This window comes from Marmota flaviventris, chromosome 9, assembly GCF_047511675.1.
Source record: "Marmota flaviventris isolate mMarFla1 chromosome 9, mMarFla1.hap1, whole genome shotgun sequence".
Taxonomy (NCBI): domain Eukaryota; kingdom Metazoa; phylum Chordata; class Mammalia; order Rodentia; family Sciuridae; genus Marmota; species Marmota flaviventris.
This window is the reverse complement of record NC_092506.1, coordinates 62,983,048-62,999,989: the sequence shown is the minus strand read 5'-3', so window position 1 is coordinate 62,999,989 and position 16,942 is coordinate 62,983,048. Positions and strand designations below refer to the sequence as shown.

The window sequence follows — 16,942 nt, the reverse complement described above, 5'->3', positions numbered from 1 at the left end:
GTATGTTTTTGTCTTATTTATAGTTTTAGGTCTTTACTCATTTTGAGTTAATTTTTGTACAAGGTTTAATGATCCAAATTCACTGTTTTTCTTAATATCTGTTCATACAAGAGCATGGATGCCTATATAATACTTCTAGACAACCCATGAATCTGGAATAATGTTCAATTCACAATAAAAATTATTGTTTGTCAACTGATTATGAATCTGAATCTAGGTTATAGATACATGGAAGTTCATTTTATTCTCATTTTTACATTTGTTTAAATATTACAAAAATTAAAAATTTAGAAATTATTTATAACATTTATTATGCTAATTAACAAGCCTCACATGCTGGCTGATAACAAAAATAACTGAAGGACTTAGCCCATGAAATGCAAGTTCTGATTATGATCTTTTGAATGTTAAGTGTGGACTCCAGAGTGAGAGAGTGTGTGTGTGTGTGTGTGTGTGTGTGTGTGTAAACACATCCCCAGAGACACACAGACATATACACACACACACCACTATTTCAAATGAGACCCAATCTTAAAATACATTTAATAGTACCCAGAACATTGACCTATCATGGACTTTCTTTTCCTCACATTTTCTATTGATGTATTTAGTTGTACATAATGGTGGGATTTGTTGCTACATATTTATACATGAACACAACATAATAATATAATTTCAATATCATTCCTCACTATTTCCCCTTTCCCTTCCCTCTTACCTCCCCAGGTTCCTTTCCTCTATTCTACTGATCGCCCTTTGATTTTCATGAGATCCCTATCCCCACCTTTCTTTTCCATTTTCTTCTCTAGCTTCCACTTATTTATCATGGACTTCTAACACTATCTGTGTTCAGTTATTTTGTTTCCAAATCTCTATTCTCCCAGACTCTGTGAGCTTCTTTTGATCAGGGACCCTTTATTTCCAGATACTGGGTGTACAATAAATTTAGTTTCACAAATATTTACAGAGCACCAGAATGTGTGTGTCTGGCAAATTTCAGTACTGAGGATATAGCTCTGATCAAAGAAGCTGAAGTTGTTCACATAGGGCTTACATTCTAGTAGAATGCTATTGAAGTGAATGATGAAATTGAACAGACAAAAAAAAATTACATGACACTATCAATTCCACTATAAAAGGTAACCAATCTGACCATGAGCCCTGAGTCCAGGGTTGGTGGAGGAGTGCTACCCAATGGCAATTAGAGACTAGAAGATCACTAATCATTTTCTTATCTGAATTAGTAAAATAGTCTACTACCTATAATACTAAACTATCTTATGAGAACTGTAGGATCATACAGCTCCATGTTGTTTAATTTTCCTCTAATAAATGATATCAGATTTTTCTTAGAAAAATATGATGTGAAAACATTCAATAAATTATGAGTTATGCACATTTCCCTCTCTAGTCATCTCTGGGCCAATACTTCTCAAACTGGGACTCCAGACACCTAGGGTGCTTTACAAAGAGAGTATTTGGGAAGCTTTAAGTTAATTTTCAATATATTTTTGGAAAATATAACAAATAATATGCTTATATTCCATAAGATTGTACCCACTAAACATCACCATCTTAATAAACAGGTTTAATACATTTTTTTGTTGATTTCTAGGGCTTATTCTCAGTAGAAGATATTTTTAAGTATTTTAAATTCATACAGGGATTTTATAAAAATAATATAGGGATAGGGTTGTAGCTCAATGGCAGAGTGCTTGCCTAGCATGTGTGAGGCACTGGATTCGATTCTCAACACCATGTATCAATAAATAAAATAAAGGTACATTGACAACTAAATATATATATATATATATATATATATATATTTTTTTTTTTTTTTTTTTTTAAAGGAGAATACAAACTGGTTAAAAAAAATAAAAAGAGGCAGGAGCTGGGTGTGTAAGGCACATGCCTATAATCCCCAGCAACTCAGGAGGGTGTGGCAGGAGGATTGCAAATTCAAGGCCAACCTCAGCAATTTAGTGAGACCCTGTCTCAAAATAAAAAATAAAAAGCACTGGGGATGTGGTTCAGTGGGTAAGCACCCCTGAGTTCAATCTCCAGTACAAAAAAAGAATTGGGGTCTACTACTTCAAAATCATGCTTCATAATATAATGAAATTATTAGATAATCAAATAGGCATCAGAACATTTCAATTTACTTTGGTATCTAAAGCAATCAATACTTTGTATCCTCTGTCTGGTTCCTAGGCTCTCATTTGACACCAACAACTACCATTTCTATTGGGTCTAATAGCTGACTACTATTGAGGTTGTCCACAAAAACAATGTACTATGGGTGAACTAGGACTATTCTCAGCTTCAATTTCACAGTATCCTCAAATTCTAGTAAATGTTCTCTGGCACACATGGTAAAGCCATAACTTTTACTTGAACAATCACATAAAGAGCATCAAAGCAAATGATTTGTTCTTATGATTCTTACAAAATTTTAAAGACACCACACCGATGATTCTCTTTCCTTTAAATTCTCGAACACCTTCATATTTAAATGTTAGAATTAAGCATATCTGAAACATTTAAGCTAAAATAACATTTTTCTAATTTTCTCGTTTATGTAATGAATAAGGCATTTAAAATTATCTCAGTACCAGTTTTAGATTCTTACATACATTATGAAGAAATGCATATGAAATTAATTGTAGATGTTTAAGTTTACTCATAAATTGATCCAGCAATTACTGTATAACTCATATGTTTAGCTGCCAATCTAAAAGGTTAAAAAATGAGGAAGACACTTAGGTCAAGTTCTAAGTTGTTGATCATTAAAAGGCAAAGACAGGCCTTCACTCCTCAAAGTTCAAGGAAATTGAGAATCCATTTGTGCTTCACATCCCTAACTTTTCAGCTTCCAACTACAATCTTTTGTCAATCTTCCATTTTTTATCCAAATATATTTATAGCACCAATGGTGAGGGTTACTTTGTAGTAGACTTTTTAGAATTCCAAGTAACAATAATTAATACTTAACATTTCTATGTGCCAGCACTATTTCACAATAACCTTAACAAGCAAGCTACTATGGAATACATTTTAGAGACCAGAAAGCTGAGACATGGCAAGAGTAAATGTCCCACTTCATGTACAAGGAAGAGACAGTTGTAGGGATTTGAATACAGGCAGTCAGCTCTTAATTACTATAGTGCTGCCTCTTAAGTTAGGGTAAAACAACCACATAATCTCTATTGTGATTTATTAAGTACTTCAATTTGTTTCTAAAGTCTTAGATAAACAAAAAAATGATTCTCAGATATAAATAGTAAATAAGTCTTTAAGCTTTCACTTAAATCTAGAAAAAATATAATGAAGTCCCAATTCAGAGTAATCAATACCTAAAGCAGATTACTTATGAAGTTTTACACAATCTGGCTAGAGATGGGATATGAAAAATCAATTTACCTGTGGAATATTTTTATATATTGTCTTTTTATTTTTTTTAAATAATTTTTTAGTTGTTGATGACCTTTATTTTATTTATTTATATGTGGTGCTGAGAATCGAACCCAGTTCATCTCACATGCTAGGCAAGTGCTCCACCACTGAGCCCCCAGCCCCAGTGTGTGTGTGTGTGTGTGTGTATAATTCTTTTTAAAAGTTATTCCTGATTCCTGAATAGTTTTGGCTTTAAAGAAAACACATGCATATATACATATCACAATATTTTCTATAATTCTATACAACCTTTAAAATGTTGACATAGATCTATATAGAAAGCTAAATTAAAAGGGGGCAATAAAAATAGCATGCATAGCTGATCCTAAATCTTTTTTAAAAAGGTCTTAAGCTTAAATTTAAGACATTTAAGTATGGTTATTAGATATCAGGATTACTGGTAATTTTTCTTTTAAACCTTTTTAATAAACTGATATTTTCGTGGGTTTTTTTAACAATTCTTTTGTAAGTATGAAAAATAAAGCTATTTTGTTTATTAAAAGACTCACTAATTGGAAATTTTAACAAAATATTTTATTTTTTATAAGAGGATTAGTTGTAGCTACTTCTAGAAGATTCCTTAGTTTGGTTTCCATATAGAAATCAAGTGGCTTTATTTAAATTATTCTCTAAACCTTGAAAACAGTTATAATAATTAACTTAAATGTATAACTGCTGGTCTTCCTCATAAATATAAAAGTAACAAGGATAAATAGCACAGTATAAAAATAACCTAAAAAACTTTCTCCTCTAATTAAATTTATTTAGATCATGTTTTGAATTTTCCAAGTATGACTTTTTTTTTTTTTTTGAAAAGCTCATTACTTGATAAAGCTGTTTTTCCCCATCTGGGTAGTTGTGAATATAAAAATGTCTAACATTCTTCAGATTTTGAGCATCCTACAGCTAACCGTTTTTCCCTTGTGGAGTCAAAATTAAAATTTTTAATATTGAGAGTTTTTCTTTCTCCATGGTTCCACATATTTTATCTGTTTTTAAAGATATGAGATCCTGGAACTATTTTCTGGTTCTAGAAAGAAGCATGCCAACACATGCCAAAAGTGGGCATTTCTTCAAATATTACGTAACATTTTAGAGGAGAGAAGAAAAAAATAGCAAATAGTGTAGCAACAAAAACCTCAGAAATCTTAAAATGCTTCAAGCTCTATCATGAACCAGCTGTACATCCATACATAAATCATTTGTCATAAAAGATGAGGCTTCAAAATTAGATGATCAACAATTTAATAAGCATTTGATGAACACTTATATGGAAGATTTTAGATGTGGTCGAGATAAAGAGACTAAAAAACAGATCCATCTTGAAAGATTTTACCATCTAATAGAAAAAGACATGTTTACATAAACCCACAACGTGCTTTCTTCTTTAGTGTAACAAACATATTTTAAACTTTCTAGGTAAATATAAGCTTATTTTAAAATACATAAACAAGAGAAAAAAGGGGACGTTAGTTGAACATTCTGGCATGGACAAACAGATTTAAGATACATTGCACAGCCAAACAGATTTAAGCGAAATGTTCAAGTTTTAATCAAGTACATCTTATTTTACGTTCAAGGCAAAAAGATAATAAAATTTTTTTAAATACAATTTCAACTAGACCCTAAAACTTTACATTCTTTTTTTTTTTAAACTTTACATTCTTAAAAAAAAAAAAAAAACTCTTCACAAAAGATAATGACTCCCTTATCACGCTATTTATTCACTTCAGCAAGCCACTGACCGCATCTTATTACTCTTGTTCTCTGGGTAGGGGCTATAAATGGCATGTTTACTACTTAAATAATATAGTCAACAGTGGGGAGAAAATATTTCTCAAAAACAAGGGGAGAGGGAAAAAAAAAAAGAACCAATTAAGAGAAAGCCTATACCATTCATGTGAAGCACAGAATTCTAAAAAGCAGTTCTATCTTTTTCACTACAGAAACCAGGGAGATATGCATAAAAAGACTGGTTTTGGGGTCTTTCCCTCTACATTCAATTTCTCAAGAGTCCAGTAATTCAAAGAAGACAAACAAGAACATACTGGATTACATGTTTCCCAACTCCAATGTAAAGAAATTATTATAACCATATGGTCAAAATCAAGCATCTCACAAGCTGAATAAGCAGAAGAAATAATGGTATAAGCAATAAGCTAATCTAACCATTTATTGTAATCCTTTATGTAACAAAAATTAATACAACAAAATTCTTTCCCTTAATCAATGTGTTAAGATGGAGGACTGAGCATGTGTTAATACTTTCCTTCCACTTAGAAAAAAGAAAACTTCTTTTAATAATATAATAAAAACAGAAAAACAGCCAGGTGTGGTGGCACACACCAGTAATCCCAGCATCTTGGGAGGCTGAGGCAGGAGGATTTTGAGTTCAAAGCCAACCTTAGGAACTCAGTGAGGCCCTAAGTAACTCAGACTCTGTCTCCACATAAAACATAAAAAAGGGCTGGGGAGGTGGCTCAGAGGTTAAGCACCCCTGGATTCAATCCCTGGTAACAAAAACAAAAACAAAAACAAAAAAACCACACACACACACAGAAAAACAAAACTATGCCATCGGAAATCAAGATCACAAATACAGAAATGGTTTTCACATCTAAATGTAATAAACAAGAAATCCTAGACAAAAATAGATGTATCATTTTTCTTTTCTTTTTAAGAGCAAAGTAACAGAACTTATTTTTGAAATAAAAAGGAACTGGAGCTACCACAAGGTGAGGGGGGGGTTCCCGGGTGGGTTCCCTTGTTTTTTAATAACAGTATCAAAAACAATGAAAAAAGTCTGGCAAAGATTTGAGGAAAAAGAATTATTTTCAGTGTTGGTGAAAGAATAGTTTGAAAAAGTCTTTTTAATGAAATGGTTAAGTGAATTATGCCTCACCTATACTATGAAAAATCATGCAGGATAAAAATTGTGTTTTTTTAAAATGGTTAAACAAAAAAAGCAAGTTACAGATCATAATATTCCTCAAAAATCCTAGCTCCTGTGAACTATTTACCATCATATTACCATGACCCCTTTTTGTCATTCCCCCCTCATTCACAGAAAAACTAAATTTCACCTAAATTTTAGTCTCTGTTCAGTACAGTATTACAGTGGTCATTCCTGAAAACTTCTTTATCAGTTCCTTCACCTCTTCCTTAAACCTTTTACTCTATCTACTTCACCTATTTACTCCCACTTTCATACCTTAAACCTTGTGCATGATATGCAATAACATAACACCTCCCAATTTAACTACTTCCCATTTAAGCCTCTCACATTTAAACCACCACTTCCTAGTTTCCCAGTTTTACTTGTTCAGTAGTGGTCTTCCTTTTGCAATTCTTTCTCACCATCAATACTTCCCATCAACTGGCCCTAATACCCTCATGTTCTCAATCCCCTCCTTAAATAACCTGGATTCATGAACCAAAATTATAACTCTCTTATATACACCTTCAATTTTACTGTATCTGTGTCATACTTCTGACAAAACTAGTTAATCTTAGCATATTGCTTACCCCCAAAATATCCTAACTGGTCTTATTTATATTGTTGTTCCACAATATAGAAACTGCTAGTTACTTAGCTCGCATCTATTTTGTCTTTCCTTACTACCCATAGTAAGGATTTTACTGATTATCTTCCTGACTCTGGAAGATAATCTCAAATTTATTTAGTCAGGAAGATAATGTTCCTCATTTAACACTATGTTTCCCAGCCTCCTTAACAGCAAAAGGGAGTTTGTGACAGTGGACAAAAACAAAAATTTAGGTAAAGGCAGGAGGTTTTTAGGAAAAGCTCTTTAAAGGAACTTAAATTTGAGTTCCTTTAAATTAAATTAAACTTGAATTAACAATTCAGCTGACTTCTGCCTACAGCCTGGATGTGCTTCTAGAGAAAAATCAGCCATCTCATATTACAAGGAGACAGGCACTCTTGAAGATGTCTCAACAGAAAAACAAAAATTCAAATTACAATTTTTTTTTTTTTTTTGATACTGGGGATTGAACTCAGGGGCACTTGACCACTGAGCCACAACCCCAGCCCTATTTTGCATTTTTTAAAATTAGAGACAGAGTCTCACTGAGTTGCTTAGTGTCTCGCTTTTGCTGAGGCTGGCTTTGAACTCGAGGTCCTCCTGTCTCAGCCACCCTAACTGCTGGGATTACACCTGGCAAGTTCAAATTTCTAATGTCACTGAGCTATCTTATCAGCCCTATATTGCCTACTTCTCATATTCTTACACTTGATGAAAATAAAACCCTCATTTGTTGTTGTTTTGAAATAAATTTATTGTGCATATTTAAGGTATACAATATGACATTATGGGATACATACAAATAGTAAAACTTTATTACAGTAAGCAAGTTAACATATCCATTATTTCACATAGTTATCCTTTTTTTTTTTTGGCTAGAGTAGCTAAAATCTACTCACTTAGCAGAAATTTCAAATTTATTTAGAGATTTCTGCTATTTACAGTAAATACAAATTCTGACTCCTAGGCTCACTATAGTTTTTTTTCTCTCATAGCAACATAAAACCTTTTAAAATTATAAGTGAGACTGTATTGCCTGTTTCCCATCACACCTAAATTAAATTGAGGTCCTTTAAAAGATAAACTAGGCCTTCTCTGACCTGGTCCTTCAATCTCTCCCAACTGATCTCTTTCTAAATCCCACCACAATTCTGCTTCCACTATTCAGCTCCAGATATACTGAAACTCTTTAACACTTGAACAAGCCAAACTTTTTGTGTCTCAGAGCCTGTGTTAGTCAGCTTCTGTGATAAAATACTTGAGAAAAACAAAGGAGAAAGGTTTAGTTGCTCAAGGTTTCAGTCCAAGGCCACTTGGGCCCATTGCTATGGGCCTGTGGTAAGGCAGAACATGATGGCAGGGAACACACAGCAGAGCACAGCTACTTAATTCATGGCAATCAGGAAGTGGGGGAAAAAAGAAGAGGCCAGGGATATGATATACCCTTCAAGGACATTCTCCTAGTCACCTATTTCCTCTAACTAGGCCCCACCTCCTAAAGTTTCTACTAGCTCTTAATAATGCCATCAAATTGTGAATTTATCAATGGATTGATTAATCCATGATGAGGGTAGAGCCCTCATGATTCAATCACTTCCCCCAAAGAGCCTCACCTCTAAATACTTCTGCACTGGGAATCAAGCCTTCAACACATAAGGCTCTGAAGGACATTCTAGATCTAAACTATAACGGAGCCTTTGCATTTGTTGCTTCCTTTGCCTGGAATGCTGTTCCCTCATTTCTTTCACATCTCAACTCAAATGTGTCTTCTCCAAGAGACCTCTAACTTTTTATATGAAACTGACTTTTTGTGACTCCTCCCACTCTTACAATTCTTCTTACCCTGCTTTATTTTTATATGTTAAATACTTGTTTGCTTATTTATTTTCTGTCTTTATCCCTAGAAAGGAATCTCACTGAGGTAAAGGAACAATGTTTTCTTCAGCACTATATCCCTAGTGTCTGGCCCATACTAGGGCATCACAAAAATCTGATTAATAAATGAATACACATCATGATCTCATTTAAACTAAAGAAGACTAAATGTGTGTGTGCATGTGTATAACACATAAACAGTCTAAGATATACAATATTAATACCAATAACCTTGGGGAAGAGAGTGGGAAGAAAAGTAAAGAGGGACTTTCACACTTTGCATATTTCTGAATTTATTTTTAAAAAAGCAAAATTAAGTACAACACATAACAGGAAGAAAAGAAAAATTAACATATTTAGAAATACAAACCTATCTTTAGGATCTTAAAATTTAGAAACTCATACTAACTTCAGTAAGCATAAAACTCAAAGGTCCTTGGTTAGAAAAAACATTGAGAAACCCACCTCTCTATCTATATAGTAAGCCCAGAACCTGCTTCAGTGTCTGAAAAGAATCACTTTCATTCCATAGTAGTCCAGTCATTCCAAGCTTGTTTTCCCCAAATCTCCCATGAGTAGTAGATTCTATGATTATCAAATAAAATTAATGCCCTTTAAGCAAACTAGAATTATAGGAATAAAATTTCTTGTTAAACTTCTTATAACCCTCATAAAAGTTTTTATTGTCACTTAAAAAAAACAAAGTCTACTAAATAAAAAGTATATATATATATTTTTTTAAATTTTTTGTAGTTGTAGATGAACAGAATGCCTTTATTTTGTTCATTTTTATGTGGTGCTGAAGATCAAACCCAGTGCCTCACGCATGCTAGGCAAGCACTCTACCACTAAGCCACAGCCCTAGCCCAATAAAAAGTATATTGGTAGTTTGTTACATATCAAATTAATAATGAGTTATATAGAAATAATTACCATCCACTTACTATCCCATGCTCATTAGAAACATTTAAAGGTGTTCCTCTCCAGAGGATTCATCTTGATAATTACTGCTTTGTTCATAAAATATGCATCCTAAGAGACATCTTTTTTCTCTATCTAGTTCTCCACCCAAATTTAGTGCCTTTTAATATTTTTACAACTTTATTATATGATATCTTACATATCATATAATTCATCTATTTCAAGTATACAATTCAGCAATTTTTAGTAAATTTACTAAGTCGTGGAACACATCACAAGTCAGTTTTAGAGATCTTTATCACTCCAATAATATCCTTCATGTTTATTTACCACTAATTTTTGTTCCCACCCCCTGTTCCAATCAATCACTAATCCATCACCTGTCTCTATATATCTGTCTACTCTGGACATTTTCTATAAATAGAATCATACACTATATGATTTCTTGGATCTGACTTCTTTCATTTAGCATCTTTTTGAGGATCATCCACATGGTACCATGTATCAGTGATTCATTCCTTAATATTGCTGAACAGTACTCCTTTGTATGGATGTGCCATATAAGTGCCCTTAGATCTTATGATTTTAATGTTTATTTTCCAAGTTGTACAATGGATGTAGGATAACTTAAATAATTAGAGTAGGAGATAGGGTCCCAGAGGTTTTTTGGTTTTGTTTGAGTGTGTTTTTTTCTTTTGGGGGGGGGGGGGGTTACCAGAAATTTAACCCAGAGGCACTTTACCACTGAGCTACATTCCCAGCCCTTTTGGGAGTTGTCAGTTTGAGACAGGGTCTTACTAATTTGCTTAGAGCCTAAGTTGCTGAGTTTGGCCTTGAACTTGTGATCCTCCTGTCTCAGCCTCCTAAGCCACTGGGATTATAGGTATGTGCTGCCACACCCAGCTAGAGCTAACTTGTAACTAACCTAAAATAACATAGGTGAGTGTTTCTCAAAACCAATCCAGTTTACACAGAATAAGATTGTCCTAGCTTCACTCAACATCATACCATCAAGTACGATGTTTTTAATATGCCTGCCCTGTCCCTTTCTCAGACAAAAACAAAAGGATAGTTTCTCTCCTATGACTCTTACTATGCCTCTGGTTTCTAACCCCAACTCCTTGTTTTCTCTCTCTTTAAGATTATCTTCAAACTAATAGCTTTAAAATGTCCATATTATCAAAGTTTCTGAAAAGACATATTAGAAGTAAATATCTACATATTTTGGAACTTTATTTAAGACAATCTGTTGGTCTTCAGATGTGTGATCCCTGTAAATATTTTCTTCCTATATAGAAAAAAAATTATGATTTAAAACCTCACAGTAAAAATATTAAAAAATCATAAGGATCAAATCAATACTTGGCACTCTCATTTAAGAGAATATCAAAGAAAATATAGTAATCAAGCACAGTTTTCCATTATTTTCTCTTTAGCATGATCTTATTACATATTTTAAAATTCAATCCTATTGAAAATGCTACAGTATCATTATTGTCTCACCTGATTTATGTTGCCTAATTCAGGTTAAATGGATTATTTAAAACATTAAGTAGAATGATTACCTAATCAATTATAAAGCTAGATGAGCAGTAGTAGTGCAGGGAAAGAGCTATACAAATCCAGCAACATACATCTTATTCCTAGACTTTCCGAAGTCTGTCTTCTACAGGTGGTTCCCAGTTAGTTTGAAAACAACAAAAATAAGATTTATGTGAATACAGCCAAAAGCTTCCTCAATATAAAACATTTTCTAATTAAGAAATTATTTAACTACCCCCTTACTGGTCTCCATTATAATTCTTTTGGAGTACTTAATAGAATAAAAGCAATAAAAAGACAGTATTAGCTACATGTAATTAGAGTAACCTTACAAGATAAGAAAAAATAATCAAAGTGAGTATTAGCAAGGAGAATTGTTAAAGATGCCAAGAAAAAATAAAAAACACATACACACAAATATATGTTGGGGGTTTTTTGTTTGTTTGTTTGTTTGGTAGACTGTTACTGTTGCAGGTGTGTGATAGGCCCTATAAGCTACACTTGCATTTTTAAAAAGACAACTGAAAAGTTGTTTTTAAAGTTTATTTCTATTAGAGCTCCAAATCTAACCAGGCTAGAATAAATATTATGAAGGAAGACAGGTTCTGCATTGTAAATTTTTAAAAACTAGTTAACCATACTCTCATTAAACAATCTTTAATGTCATTATTTTGATTTACTCTTAAGAAAATTAATGTCACGGGGCTGGAGTTGTGGCTCAGTGGTAGAGCACTTGCCTAGAGCATGCGAAATCCTGGGTTCAATTCTCAGCACCACGTAAAAAAATAAAGGTATTGACAACTACAACTAAAAATGAATAAATAAATAAATATTAAAAAGGAAAATAAATGTCATGATAATATGTATACTATACCTTTCTCAAGCATTCATATTCCTCACGAAGTTCCCCAGGCTTGCTTATTTTGATTGGTGCTCTGAATATAAATTCTAAAGGTGAAAGGAAAATAAAAATACTTTTAAATAGGATTTTCTAGGAAGGAACCAAGACCTTGTCATACTGTTACCCCCACATTATAAATTACATAAAAAATTGTGATCGTCTTATTTTGAATATTAATTTATTCATTTAACAAATATTTATTAAAGGTTATAAATCAAATACTATTCTAAACACTGGAAGAAGTACTCAGCAAATATAGTCTTTGCTCTTACAGAGCTTACAACCTCATGGTAGAAACAAACAAGTATGTATGTATGTATGTATGTGTGTGTGTACGTGTGTATACACACATACAATTCACACACACAGAATAAATGCTATGGGAAAAAAAAATAAATGTAGGGTGCAAGGAAAAAGTTGTTTCATATAGAGCAGTCTAATAGGAGCTCACTGATAAAAGTAACATGTTAAAAGACCTTAAAGGAAAACTATATTTAAAGCTCTTAGTTTAGCAGTACACAGTGATGCACGTCTGTAATCCCAGCAGCTTGGGAGGCTGAGGCGGGAAGATCTCAAGTTCAAAGATAGCCTCAGAAATTTAATAACCCTGAGTAACTTTAGCGAGAATATGTCTCAAAAAATAAGGACTGGGAATGTAGTAATGAACTAAAAATAAAATAAGGTTCCTAGGTTCAGTGTTACCAAGTAGCATTTTAAATGAGCTAAAGTTTTACTCAGAACCTTGTATTTTTGTATTTCTTTCTCAACACTGCCAAAGTGTTTTCCTGCATATAACCTGTATACAATCTTGTATATATTTTCAGTATGTTACCTGATATTTTTTTATCCTTAAAGCTTTCAGTGGTTTTGATCAGACTACAAAATAAAGTCAAAACCTCTCAATATATCCTTCAAGGTTCTCCACAGACTGATTACTAATTCTTTCTAAAATACTGTTTTCTCTCAACCCTTGACTATCTAATCACAACATAAATACATATACTGTTAAATTTTTATGTTGTTTTCTCAGCTGTAGTTATGTCTTCTCTCCTTCTCTAGACAATTTTAAATCTGAGCCATTAGGTCCATAGACAGCACACATAGTTAAATATATGGTAAAAACCAAACTGTAGAATAGGAATAAAAAATGCTATCAAAAAGGAGAAGAAAGCACACACCTTTCTCTCCCTAATCGGGTATTACATCATTTCTATATATTTAATTATCTAACTATAGTCATAATTTTAAGACTTCCTGATAATTCTATATCCATTGAGATTGAGAAATCTTTGCTCTAGAAATATAAGCTACTCAAAATGTTGCCTATTGTCCTTTTTCATTTGTCTCAATTATTTTATTAAGAGTATTTAGTAGTATACTGAAGAAGGCTGGGGCTAGGGTTGTGGCTCAATGGCAGAGCACTTGCCTCGCATATGTGAGACACTGAGTTCGATCCTCAGCACCACATAAAAGTAAACAAAAAAAAAATAAAGATATTTTTAAAAAAAGAATGCAGAAGACATTCAGAACCATTAGATTAAGAGGAGGAGGAGGAGGAAGAAGAGGAGGAGGAGGAGTCTTCTGTACTATCTTTAGGGGAAAAAAGGAAGGCAACTCATAAAAATAATATTCATGAATTTGTACAAATTCACAACACAGAAAAACAAATAAGATTATAAGAAATTAATCCAAAATTATGGTAGGAAGTTTCAACATATCACAATTAATAAATTAGGCAAATCAAGTAAGTAAAAATATACAAAAACTGGGACAATAAAATCAACAAATTTAATCATGTATATTTATACATATTTATACATACATACACATATGTATACACATTTTTTTTACCCAACAAATAGAATACATATTCCTTAAAGCAAAAAAGAAACAATTTAAAATGCTGATGATACACTAAGTCACAAAGCTATTTCAAAAAATTTCAAAGAATTCACACTATTCAGACTTTGATCTTTGATCCTGGCTGCCAAAATATTTCCCATGCCTCGCTTTCTAACTATCTGGTTGGTGACTATATTATACAATATTCTTTCTCAATAAATTATTTTTAGAAATATGTTTAGTTGTAGATGGACCCAATACCTTTATTTTATCCACTTATTTTTATGTGGTGCTGAGGATCAAAATCCAGTGCCTCACACAGCTAGGCAAGTGCTCTACTACTGAACTACAGCCCCAGCCCCTCAATAAATGATTTGTATTATTAAACTTTCAGAGCAGATTTCTGTCTAACAATTTTGGCTGATCCAATTTTTCACTTGGTACTTTGAAATAACCAGTAAACAGAATTTAGAAAAACTGGTAAAAGAAAAAAAAACTGAGAGAAAATAAAATACTCAAAACAAAAAGAAGGACTTATATACAGACACTTCTTCAGAGATTATTAAAATAATTCTGTAATGAGTGATACTGTATATAGATCACTTTGCATGTCTGCAAATACATCCATATAGAGAGTGCTGGAATCAGATGACTGGGTCAAAAAATAATGTGCTTTTTAACAGACAATACCCAATTGTCCTTACTAAAACCTTTATCAATTAATCCCACTAGCATTATATGAGAGTACCTTTTCTTCACATCTTTTCCAAAACAACTGTATTGAAAATTTAACTCTGTCAATCTAAAATGTGAAATCATTTATTTAATTTTGTGAGTGAAATTAAGTACCTTTCATCCTTTATTCTATTAACTGTTTCTTCTTGATTTGTTACAGCGCTCTATATTAGGAAAATTAGTTCTTTGTTACATGAACAGAAGTGCTTTTCCTACTGTATCAATTGTCTTGACTTTTCTTAGAGGTTTTTTTTTATAGTTACATTATTCAAACTTTTCTTTTATGTCTTCTGCATTTTGTATCATATTTGCAAAGACCTTTTTCAGGTCAAGATATAATAAATTTTGCCATAGTTTCTTTTGGTACAAACCGTAAGATTCAACTCAGATCTACCTTTAAAAAAATCTAAATTTTTATTTTTCATTTGGGGAGCAACACAAGGAGAATAATCTTATTCTGGCTTGTAAATAAGTCTACTATCCAACATAAGAAACCAAAAATATTTGTAGAGATATCCTTGTAAAAAGTGATGATTTTTTTAGGGCTAGGGATGTGGCTCAAGCGGTAACGCGCTCACCTGGCATGTGTGGGGCGCTCGGTTCGATCCTCAGCACTACATAAAAATAAAATAAAGATGTTGTGTCTACTGAAAACTGAAAAATAAATATTTAAAAAATTCTCTCTTTCTCTCTCTCTCTCTAAAAAAAAATGATAATTTTTAACTAACTGTTGAAGAATTTGCTCTAAAATGGTTCTTGGCAGGCACTGCAGTACATGCCTGTAATCCCAGCAACTGGAAGGTGAGACAGGAGGATCATAAATTCAAAGCCAGCCTCAGCAACTTAGCAATGCCAGCCTCAGCAAAAACCCTAAGCATCTTAACAAGATCTTTTCTCAAAATAAAAAATAAAAAGGGCTGAGGATGTAGCTTAGCGGTAGAGCACCCCTGGGTTCAATCCCCAGTACTAAAAATAAAAAAATTTAAAAAAAAGTCTCTAGCTGATTTTTAGTACCAAATGTCTCAAGAGCTTAATATCTTTCCCAGCGCAGCGCTGCACGCCTCTAATCCCAGTGCTCTTGAATTATATTCATCTTTTTTTTTGGGGGGGAGGGGTACCAGGGATTGAACTTAGTAGCACTCAACCACTGAGCCACATCCCCAGCCCTATTTTGTATTTTATTTAGAGACAGGGTCTCAATGAGTTGCTTAGTGCCTCACTTTTGCTGAGGCTGGCTTTGAACTCATGATCCTCCTGCCTCAGCCTCCAGAGCTGCTGGGACTATAGGCATGCAACTGTCCCAGCATCATCTGTTATATAATGTAAATAAAATAAAGTTAAAAACCTGAACCCCAGAATATAAGGTTCAGATGAATATAATTCTGATTAATAATATTATGTCAGGATATTATAAGAGTGAAAACATTCTGTAAACTATTTTAGGAAGCAGAGTGACATACAGCATAATCTATTAGGCATAAAATTGTCTCTGGTGTTAGTGGGATCACTTTGGGACAGTTACTAAGAAATATCAAAGTTTATATAATGCTATGTAGAAACTAAGCATACTGACTGAAATCTCATTATGCCTCTGATGTAAGATCAAAAGGTAAAGGATGGGCTGGGGCTGTAGCTCAGCAGCAGAGCGCTTTGCCTAGCATTTGTGAGGCACTGGGTTCGATCCCCAGCATCACATAAAAATAAGGAAATAAAATAAAGGCACTGTCTACAATATCTACAACTATAAAAAATTTTTTTAAAAAAGGTAATGGATAGGGGTAAGGGTAGGATACCAATTTATACTCACAAGAATTAGTAACAATATAAATAATCTTGGGTTAGAATATAAAATGCTGAATAGTCAAGATCATTTTTGCCCCAACAAGATTATACTACATTAAATGGGGAAAAAAAAAAAAAAAAAGCTTAAGAATAGATAGCTTAAGGTAATTCTTGAATACCAAAACAGTTAAGCATAAAAAATTGTGAATGGATCCAATGTGACATTAACTTAAACATTTAATCCTATTTCCCACTTTAGAAATGCCTTCTAGCAATGCCAAGATGGAAAAATAACCTCTTTTTCCCTCCTCCTTCCCATTTAGGCTTGGAAAAGGGGGATAATATT

General features: G+C 32.9%; 1 protein-coding gene across 1 annotated transcript in view; it reads right to left on the bottom strand.

The window, feature by feature from the left end:
• The window catches only part of Rnf169 (ring finger protein 169), a 112,759-nt gene that overhangs the window by 47,995 nt on the left and 47,822 nt on the right, over window positions 1-16,942 (bottom strand). The window contains exon 2 of the mRNA XM_027942565.2: window positions 12,211-12,284. Within this exon, the coding sequence (XP_027798366.1) occupies window positions 12,211-12,284 (74 nt within the window). The remainder of the gene's footprint in view (window positions 1-12,210; window positions 12,285-16,942) is intronic.